Below are 11,145 nucleotides of genomic sequence, written 5' to 3' on the forward strand. Positions count from 1 at the left end.
TAATTTTTAGTCCATAATAAAGCATGGATTAAGATCTAAAAACTTTAGATGTATACTTTTACTTAAAACAAGTTTTATGTTTGGGATCTCTACTTGTTAAATATGTTTCATACAGTGTGTTATTGCTGTTTCTAGTTCACTTACATCTCTAAATTCTTCCTGCACGATTAAACAGTGACGATTTTCCCCCCTTCTATTAATCAAGAGTAATTTACACACCTTTAGGGCAACTCTTTTCAGTCAATAACATTGAATGGTGCAAACGCAGTATAGACGTCTCCACAGTGACTGGCACGGGTGATCTCCTGACAGGCTGAACTCAGGGTGATAAAGTACTTATTGCGTCCTCCTGCAGTGGGCAGGGCCAAACACCAACCCGGAAGCTGTTCTGGTAGTCCTGACTTGCCCTGGTACCTTGGCACCGCAGTACCCTGGAAAGAAAATCTGTCACTGTTTTGCCGAACTAACCCGTTTTCGTCCCCTGAACCCGTTCACGGTGCCATCCGGGAAACTACAATGCTTTCACCGAGGTCAGTGTGGTTAAAAACGTGGCTCAAAGTTATGTTGATGCTGTAGCTAACCGTTAGCATATCTACAGTCAAATGAATCCCAGGAATGCTAAACAGCTTTTTAACCTACATGTGTCAATGATGCATTTGTGTGTGGGGCACTGGGGCTAGTTTGGTTTATTTAATTTCAGTAAATATACCAGCTTCTCCTGGGAATAGTTCACCAGGCCCAAACTGGGTGGGTGAGTCATTATGTTTATATAGGGTGTGTCAAGTTCATACCACTGTCAGAAAGAAAGCACCCATATAGTATAAGGTTTAACACCAGATCAAACTAGTTCATATATTTTGGGATATAATGTTCAGATAAAGACGTGAGATGATTTTCTGTTTTGCAACTCATTTTTTTCTTAGATTTTGTTTATATTTGCATATCCATTTTGTTTTTAAAAATGCTGCACAGCAATTTCTTTAGGGTATAAAAAGTACTTTCTTGATCTCCAGGCTTATGGAGTTTTAAGTCTTTAATATGAAATATATTTGATCAACTCATGTAGTGTGTCTAAAATCTTTTTCTGCAGTGTAACCATCAGAAGATACTTTGCAGAATGAATGACATTACATATTTTTTGTCAAGATTCCTAAATGTTAACTGTTAGTGTGATATTTGTATCTGAACTACAATGGAGTAAAAGTATTCTAAAGTAAGAATGCATTTATAAGGTATTATCACTTTATTACGCAAGAATAACGGCTGGATTAACTGCTTTGTAACTTTTACTGTTGTGTTTGTTGTGGAAAACGTTTGAGCAGATTTCTCAATGTATACATATATATATATATATATATATATATATATATATATATATATATAAACTTATTCCTGAATGTTACTTGCAGCATAATGTCTTTTGCACTATTGTATTTATTTTTGATACCGTAAGTTCTGTATATTGTAAAGTGTTCTACTTCCCTTTACTGTAAATATGACAATAAAGCATTTTAAATGTAATCTTTGTCAAAACCACAAGTTTCATGCAGCAGGCAGGGACTGTCGATGTGTCTTTTTGTCTGTCTGTCTCTCTGCCTGATCAGCTGTTCACTGTTGAATAGCAGGATTAAATACAGATTGGATGACAGTTATATTTAGAAAAGGATGCTTGTGGATGTAACTGGACTCCTCAGCCATAAGGTCACCTCAGATTTGTTTATCATTTTTTTCTCATGTCCTCATTTATCCTTTCAGGTTCCTGCTCCTGCGGTCGACCGCGTCTTTGACCTCCAGGTCATTCAGCGGGGGGGCCGTGCTGAAGCAGGGCAAGGCGCCTGACATGGCTGACGGTAGGACAACAACCATGCTTCCTGTACAAGGGATTAACCCCCCCCCCCCACCTAGTTGAATCAATAAAGACATGTCTGGTTGTACATACTTTGAATTCTAGTGTTGACCTGGTTTTAGATCTGTCACCATCTCAGGATTTTCTAAAATACAATTACAAAATAACACGTTAATTCAGATTGTAAGGCACACAAATGCCTCTACGTCACCTTTAGGTAAGAACATGGTGTCCCAGATAGTCAAACAAGTGAAAACGAGCAGCTTTTCTGGGGCCAGCTGCATTATATAACCACTTGTTGGACTTTGCTGTTTACTGTTGTAACATGACGATACATGTTGATGCAACACCTTGCTGAAGGAGGTGAAAGTGCCCCGCACACTTTTTTATTTACATCACTTTTTTTGCGGATAATTATCCATCTTCAGTTCATGTTTACTCTTGTTTAATGGGACTTTACAGATAGTAATCCAAATCAACTCAAACTGTATTGATATAGACATTTTCATTAAAAAAATTCAATTAATAAATCCAATCTCAAAACATCCGCAAGGCTATATTTATGGATGAAATAAACGTGCAAACATTTTCAACTGCAGTTATTTCCACATCTGCGAATCAAGACATAACAGATTGCAGCTGTTTTATTGCAGCATATGCGAAGGCGTCTGATGAAATAAATCAAACAAAATGCTTCATGGTGCAATATTTCATTTCTGTGTGAAATCCCCAGACATCCAGCCATATCCTGCACCTTTAAAATCATTTTTGTTTTCTCCACAGGAAACCCACTTTTGCACGTGTCTAATGGTGTGTTGGTAAACCACGACGAATCATATTTAACACTATTACACTATTTCTCCCACAGTGATTTCTCTAATTGCACGAAATGTCCTCCTGCACGGTGACTGATTGAACATCCTTCTCTTTACCTGAAGCTAATCTTGTTTCAGCAGTGCTTACTGTGCACCTGTTAGGATTTAGTCTTCTTCTTCTTCTTCTTCTTCTTCTTCTTCTTCTTCTTCTTCGTCTTCTTCTTCTTCTCCTCTATGTTGCACTGAGCTTCAGTATTTTGTTGCAGCTGGTTCCCACATGATATTTAAATGCTTTTTCTTCTGGGGTTTTATATTGTCTCAGTGTTTGGGCCTCTAAAAGCTGAAGCCGTCAGGAAGGAATAACAGACGGTTAAATTCATAATCAGATCCCGCTATTTTTGTAAGAGTGGTTCATGTAAATATGAAACCTAAAGACCTATAAGATTAAGAAATATCAAAGCACATAATTACACTTTAATAGAAATCTGTGTGAAATGTAAACACATTGTGTCGGCTGAAAAAAACACAACTTGTTTCCCAGAGGCTTCAGCTGCAAACCTAAAGTGAAACCGCATCATTGTTTTTCCCAGAGACGATATGAAACATATGGCCATGAACTCTTGGTGCTTTTGCTGCAGAACACCTGCTCTGATAAACACACACGCACACGCACACGCTTACGCACACACACACATAGGAGGTCTGATTTTTTTCCCCCTGTGTTTTTCAGTGAGAAACAGGCTGAGAGAAATCGTGGGAGCTTCCACAAACTGGAGGTATTGAACCATTTGTGTCAAAGCGTCAAAAAAACAGAATCATATCTGTTTTGTTTCGTTTGGCTTTTTCGGGCCAAGATTGTTTGCTATTGTGTCTGATAACAACATTTGCAAAAGAGAAACAGTAAAATGTTTAAAGAGAATGGATACTATGCACGACAAACAAAGTAAGAAGTATTGAAAAGTCAAGAAACAATCTGTGTGATAATCTTGTGTGCAGCGACCACCAACAGGCCATGTCTGAGCGCCTCTCGCTCTCCGACATGTTGGCCAAGTCTCAGGACGACCTCCCCCTCAAGAGGATGAAGGACAGCAGGCTGGAGGTTCACCTGCCTCTGGGCTCAGAGCCACAGCTCAGGGAGAAATACCTCACCTTCCACAACACTGTCAGGTACACACACACACACACACACACACACACACACACACACACACACACACACACACACACACACACACACACACACACACACACACACACACACACACACACACACACACACACACACACACACACACACACACACACACACACACACACACACACACACACACACACACACACACACACACACACACACACACACACACACACACACACACACACACACACACACACACACACACACGTACATCCTCTAACTTGTGTCTGTTTGCAGGTTTGGTCGGATCCTGGAGGATTTGGACAGTTTAGCAGGTATTACTATGAAACTTAACTTCCTATGTTTTGTATTGAAATGTGCTGGGACCCGAGGAAAAAAAGTGTCTTCCAATTTCCTTTTTTGTGTGATTTCCTACCTATTTAGGGTTAAAAAAACATCTTGCAATTTAGAATTATTTTATTTTAAAATGTTACAGTATGTCCACTGTAGAGGACGTCGGGACCATTTTAGTTTGAAAAGACAGCCAAAATGAACAAATAGACTACAGTATGTAACGTATTATGGTTATAGAGTGAAATTATACAATAATACATTCACCTTTATTTAAAACATGAATAAGTAATTCATCTGAACATTGCTGTTTATTTGGTCACTAAAAAACTAGTTTGGTTTTTGGTGAGTCTTTCCAGATCTTCAAAGACTTTGTAGTCAATGTAGTGGGAAAAGTACCTCATTGACTCCAGTCGGCACGGGCTGTAGGGTCATCTTGAATAGTTGTATGGATGTGGTCTCCATTTGACCATGCTCATAGAAACAAAGCTGGCATTCCTGAGACAATTCTCATTTTTCATGGCTCCACTTAAAATAAAAACAACGATAAGACATACGTGCTGCTCTTGGCCCACAGAGGGCCATTTCTGTCTCTCTGTCTGTATCTGTGCGCTCATGGAGCCTCCTGCATCTTCCCCCCCCTTCTTCTTGACCCTCTTCTATCCCAGGTGTGAAAGCCTCATCTCTCTCATCATCTGAGAGCTCAACATCTTAATCTTCCTGAACTATCTGGTACAGGAAATGTCTGCTTCAGTTCCGTCTCCTGCAACAATATTGAGTCATTAAGTCCATGAAGACGGTCCTGACGTCCACTAGGATGAACATTTATAAAAGGGCTGTTATTTGAAAACTTGAATTATTTAATTGCTTTCTGAACTAATTATATAGTTCCTCACATATTAATAAACAAGAACATATATGAATTTCATGGTAAAAATTACAATTATTCAACAATATTTGACTTCTCCTCCTGCTTCTATAAAATGTTGTTTTTGGTATGCCAGCCATTTTGGATGAAAAGAAAGAGGAACTTCCCAGCATGCAATTTTAACCAATGACATATCACTGGAAAGACCAGGATGTCCTCTGTACAGTACATCAGGGATTTATAGAGTAGCTCAAAAGAGTCAAAGGAAATGCATTTTAACAAAATGTCCACTACAGTGGACATTTTCAATGGGCTGGGTCCCAGGAGGATAATAATAATAATAATAATAATAATAATAATGGATTACATTTTTTATTAGAGCGCTTTTACAGGTGCTCAAAGCGTTTACAAATACACATTACACATATTAGACATGTAAGAGTCACTGTGGACATTACCCACAGGAGCAAATGCGGGTAAAGTGTCTTGCCCAAGGACACAACGGCCTGACGCAGTGGCAGGATATAAATAAAATGACCTATCCTTTATAAAAAGTCAATCTTCTCATTAATTTAACAATAATTAGGAAACCATTCTCTGATTTGCTCGTGTTCTCCTGTTCTCCTCCTCAGTCCTCATCTCTTACTCTCACACCTACAATCCGGCTCTGAAGAAAACCCCTCTGTCCATCGTCACCGCCCTGGTGGATAAGATTGGTGAGAGTGAATCATTGCTTCCCTCCTTATTTAGTTTTACACCACAGTTATCTAAGGAAGACAGAATATTTGTCCAAACATAAAATACCTACCTTTGCAAATGTGCATGTTTTGAACGCACCCTTACTTGATCATTTTCAACTCTGTAGTTCACACTTGAGACTTTTTCATGTTGTTGTTGTTGTTTATAATTGTACAGACATGAAGCAGCACATCATCTACCCTGACTGCGACATCAAGTTCAGCGGTCATGTGACGTGGGTGGGAAAGACTTCTATTGAAGCCAAGATGCACATGTCACAGGTACACACACACACACACACACACACACACACACACACACACACACACACACACAGTCATCAGTGTAATTATTTATTATTTGAGTAACGTTAATTCATAAATGTGATGGCGATATTAAACAACCTAAGAAGGCCTAAAAAGGCATGTCAGCAAAAATATGGGACAATCCAACATTTATTCAAGGTCTTTTTTTTCATTTTTATACAAAGAAAAAAGCAGAAAGAAGTATTATTAGTTAGTTTGAAATGTCTGCACAATGCTACCGCTGTAAAACGGCACAGTTCTTCCACGTATTAATTCTGATATGCTAAACATATTCCTTTCAAAATGTGATTTCCTTTTCAGTACCAAAATGGAGCTTATTCCCCGATTCTGGATGCAACTTTTGTCATGGTGGCCCGCGATCCAGAAAACAAGAGGTAGGTCACAAAGTCGTTTTATAAAGAGTGCAGTAAGTCCGTAAAAAAAGAGCAGTAAAAAATAACTCATTTAGAGTAAGAGAGTATAAACTTGTACCTTAAATTGTACTTGAGTACTATAGATGTACTTTCAACTAGGGGTGGGCGATATTGAAAAATATAATATCACAATATTTTTCAAGCAGTATCACGATAGACAATATTTATCACGATATTTTTTCATGTCGGTTATTATGGTTATTTTTCAAGTTACTTAACAGTACAACCACCTACAAGGTAACAAAAACTAAAATAAAAAGGAGTAACAGACCAAAATACCATTTCAAGCTGGTTTTAATTCTGCAATGAATCCCTGAATAAACAATTCAACAGGAATTTTGATATGGCTTCTTCAGTGTTCAAGTAGGTGGGCCTACACCCTACACAACACACGTTAACACTGGTTTCTTCACCAAGTAAAGTGCACTCTCTTGCAAAATAAAATAAAATATCCAAGGCACAGTTTCTCAGTATAAAAATTCACTTTCTGTTTTAGGTAGCACTAGCAGTGATGTAACATCCATAAACATGAAAAGGAGAGTAAAACATAACTAAGTTAAACATAAAACATCAATGAGGAAAAGTCAGTACCAAACAATTAAAATGTAAACTTTAGACTTGAAGTGCAATCAAAGACTTTAGCATAACTGAACATCTGTTTCAAAAGTGAAAAACAATATAAATACCTTATTGATCAAATAAAAATATAAGCCAACAGAATCAGCCAAGACAATAAATGAATTGCAATACTGTCTGAATCCTGACTAGACAGCTTGGTTTTTACTAACCGTTATCAGTATGTTGTTACTTCGGCATCATTTTGAAACGTGTATTACAATTAAATCACGGTAAAATAGGTTTATTTTGTCGTATTTGGTTTCCTCCACAGTATTTATATGGATATAAGCCCCGCCCCCTGTCCAGCGCGTTCTGTTTGAAATCCTACCCTGGTGCACTCGCAGCACTCACATTCGATGACTGAGTGACTCTCTGTATCACGATAGATATGATATCTCTGAAAAGGCATATCGTGGAGACCTAATATCGTCTCAATGATATATATCGTCATATTGCCCACCCCTACTTTCAACCTCTGGTAAAATGTGATATAACACAATTGAATCTGTGTCGCTGCTTTTATTCATTTCAGGGCAGCTTACGTAAACCCGCTGAAGCCAGAAGGTCCAGATGAGGAGAAACTTTTCCAGGAAGGAGAAGGTAATTAAATAACCTGATATTAAGATAACAAATGCTCCTCTCTTCATACCAACATTTGTTGTTATATACTTTGTGTTTTCCAGCGAATAAAGTGCGCCGTGTGGAGCTGAGCACGGCCTCGCTGCTGAAGGTGGCGCCGACAGACGAAGAGAGGAAGATCGTCCACGGTCTATTCCTCAACACCCTCGACACAAAGTAAGATGGAAACACCGAGAGGAAAAACACTCTCATATAATATTCCTCGTTTATGTTAAAAACGTATGGGATGTGGAAAAAAGGCAGAAACTTTAACGAAAAGTAGGACGTTTCTATACTTTAAAAACATTCTACTTTTCAACTCCAAAAGTGTCTGTACTGTGATTGCTGATGATACGTATTTTTAACAACATCCATGTTTAATGCAAGGTTGTGTTTAGGTTGTTAGATAGTTATAAAAATTGTTTTGCATGTTACTATAAGATGTATTCTATTAAACATCTTGCTGTGTGTGTTCTGCAGGACGGTCAGTTTCCGCAGCAGACTCCTGCCTCCGAACTCTGTGTGGATGGAAGACGCAAAACTGAAAGGACTGGAGATCTGCCATCCTCAGGTGGACAAATACACATAAAGCTTTATATCCCTAATAGAAAAAAAGTTCTACCAACAAATCCTTTGACAGAGCTTTGTGTATGATTTTGCTTCTCACATTTGATTCAAACACTACAGTACTGTTAATCTTACACCAGAAACATTTACATCAGAAAAGTATTTTATAACAAATATAACATTTTAAATACTTATTATATTGGCCAGATTTCCTCCTATTTTCTCTCATATTTGTCTAATTATTCAGTATGATGTTCCTATTTTTTCATGTAACCTATTCAGATTTTTAATCGAGGATTTGGGGAATCTTGAAATCCACCAGCCACAATTACATAAGAAAAATTGATTTAAATATAGTGGTCAGTTTTCCTTATAATTTACCCAGTTTTTAGTTTTGTGTCCTTAATTTATCCTTCGTAATCTTACAAAATATTTTAAAGAGTTTCCACTTCTAAATGTCTGTTTCTGTGTGTGTGTCGAGCAGGAGAGGAATATCTTCAACAGGATTTTTGGAGGTTTTCTGATGAGGAAAGCGTACGAGTTGGGCTGGGCCAACGCCTGCTCCTTTGGGTGAGAGTTTAGAGACTTTTGAGAAAAGAATGTCTAAAAGGAAAATATTTCTTTCCTGCAAGATGTTAATGTGTGTGTGTGTGTGTGTGTGTGCTGCAGAGGATGTCGCCCCAGCCTGATGGCGGTTGATGACATCCTGTTCCAGAGACCCGTGGAGATCGGATCGCTGCTGCTGCTCTCATCTCAGGTCAGAGAATCAGTGGCTTTGAGGAAAACCTATAGATACATTGATCAGCTTCAGATCTGCATTTTAAATCTTTATATTCTGAACTGAATATTTACTTTTGGCCAAAAGACAAACATTTCCCTCAGGAGTTTCTAATTACAGTTTATTCTTCTTCCCCCAATTAACCAAAACATTGCAGCTTTAAGGGATTTTTTCTTATCTGTTCTTTGTTTTAGATTAGATTCAACTGTATTTCTAGACGGTAGTATTCTAAAGACCTGTATCTGGCTTTAAGATAAGATGAGAACTTTATTTATTGATACCCACTAAGAAAATATAGGTGTTACATCACCGCAATAGATGAGTTATAAAAAGCAAAGGAGTAAGTGATTAAGTGATAAAAATGCAGTAAAACAATTGAAACACTGGATAAAAACCAGACAAAAACACAAATGAACAAATGTATTATAGACAAATCATGTGTAGCGTTGTATTAGGCAATACAAAATATATATACATTTCACTCAAATGTTTTGCAGCATTTATTCATGTGTGTGTGTGTGTGTGTGTTCAGGTGTGTTACACACAGGGGAATCACATACAGGTGAGAGTTCACAGCGAGGTGTTCGACCCTCTGACCCGGCAGCACAACACCACCAACGTCTTCCACTTCACCTTCATCTCCGACCGCGAAGTCCCCAACATCATTCCGATGACATACGGAGGTAAGAACAAAAGTAGTAAAGAAACCAGCATATTATTGCATCAATATCAGTATTTTTTTGTACTTTAAGCATCATTTGGTGCTTTTGACTTATACTTGAATTCAATTATGATGCAGGATTTTTATTTAACAGAGAATTGCTACATAACTTTAGTCAAATATCTGAGTACTTGGTCTACCACAGTACTAACTATCCCACTTAACCGAATGGAAAATATACTTTATAACCTTTAACTAGAAAAAGACAAGTGTGAGAGTTACAGGAAAATAAATACCTTTGAATTCATTATTTTTCTTTCTTTCTGTGAAAAGAACATTTCAAAAAGTGACTAAATTGTCAGATTTTCTGATTGCCTCACGGTCTGAATATTTAATGTTGTTTATTTGTGTGTGTTTTTCTCACAGAGTCGATGCTTTACCTGGATGGAAAGAGACACTTTAATCAGACCGTGGATCCCTGAAGGCAACATGTCTGCCACCTGCCTGCCAAAGCTTTTCAGTGTGTGTGTGTGTGTGTGTGTGTGTGTGTGTGTGTAGGTGTGTGTGTGGTCAGTGGAGAAGAATTAATGCACTTAATTTAGTATACATCCTTTTTACATCAGGTCTTGTTATCTTTACGCACCTTACACGGAGAAAATGTTTAATTTCTGTGACTATTTGTTCTGTTGGTTTATATTTTTGATGAAAAAAAACCTATACTTTACAACACAGATTTTTTATGAATGCATCTATATTTTATTTACTCTTATTTAGAACTTCTGTTCATTTGACAACCAGTCAGCGTATACATCTCTTAAACAGTCAAATGATCAAACGTTTACTTTCCATGTCATAACTCCTTGCAGTATATTGCTTTACAATATGTTACATTTTAATATTCCACTGTCGCTCATACGCACAAAACGTTTTGTCTTTCCTTTTTTTAAGTTGAATGAGAATGAGCTTTATTATGAATGTGTCAAACTTGCAATAGCAAGTGGTTTATTTACTCAAATGCAATAAATGAATTAGTATTTATCCCGACTTTACGGTTGTCCTGTTTGTCTTTTCTTTCATTATGTTTGATACAAGTGATTGTTTAGGTTTATTTTTACAAAAAAAATACCTGTTTGGTAAAATGAATCATCATTTAGAACTGTTCAAGACGTTACACATTTTAAATATAACCTTTCAATTAGTCGAAATGAACAATCCCAAAGTTGTATCTTCTTGTAATCTACATTACTATTAAAACAGTTGGACTAATACATCTTTCTAGATATATTATTCGTTTTTATGTTTCACCTTTTTGGGTTTCTATCAGATTTTGTACTAAATTAAATGTTTAGTTTAATTTCCGGGCAGCTATATAAACCTAGGGGGAACCAATGCTTGAAGCAGCCATTGT

General features: G+C 37.3%; 1 protein-coding gene across 2 annotated transcripts; it reads left to right on the plus strand.

The window, feature by feature from the left end:
* Positions 1–353: 353 nt before the first annotated feature.
* acot9.1 (acyl-CoA thioesterase 9, tandem duplicate 1) lies at positions 354–10,781 on the plus strand. Of its 2 annotated transcripts, XM_079661930.1 has the most exons (16): positions 354–530; positions 1,756–1,850; positions 2,630–2,656; positions 3,392–3,437; positions 3,658–3,828; positions 4,097–4,134; positions 5,651–5,734; positions 5,934–6,037; positions 6,383–6,456; positions 7,646–7,713; positions 7,797–7,908; positions 8,212–8,302; positions 8,783–8,868; positions 8,968–9,055; positions 9,609–9,759; positions 10,164–10,781. In XM_079661930.1, exons 1-16 carry the CDS (start codon positions 517–519, stop codon positions 10,217–10,219), a joined length of 1,305 nt encoding a protein of 434 aa, XP_079518056.1. In that variant the 5' UTR covers positions 354–516; the 3' UTR covers positions 10,220–10,781. The 2 variants fall into 2 exon arrangements, with proteins under 2 accessions (XP_079518056.1, XP_079518057.1); XM_079661931.1 differs by lacking the exon at positions 2,630–2,656.
* Positions 10,782–11,145: the final 364 nt, after the last annotated feature.

This window comes from Notothenia rossii (assembly GCF_949606895.1).
Source record: "Notothenia rossii genome assembly, chromosome: 12".
NCBI lineage: Eukaryota > Metazoa > Chordata > Actinopteri > Perciformes > Nototheniidae > Notothenia > Notothenia rossii.

Coding starts and splice junctions, on each gene's coding strand:
- acot9.1 (XM_079661930.1), top strand. Junction 2,657..3,391: donor ACTTTTGCACGTGTCTAATG/GTGTGTTGGTAA, acceptor TGTGTTTTTCAG/TGAGAAACAGGCTGAGAGAA. Junction 6,038..6,382: donor CCAAGATGCACATGTCACAG/GTACACACACAC, acceptor TTTCCTTTTCAG/TACCAAAATGGAGCTTATTC.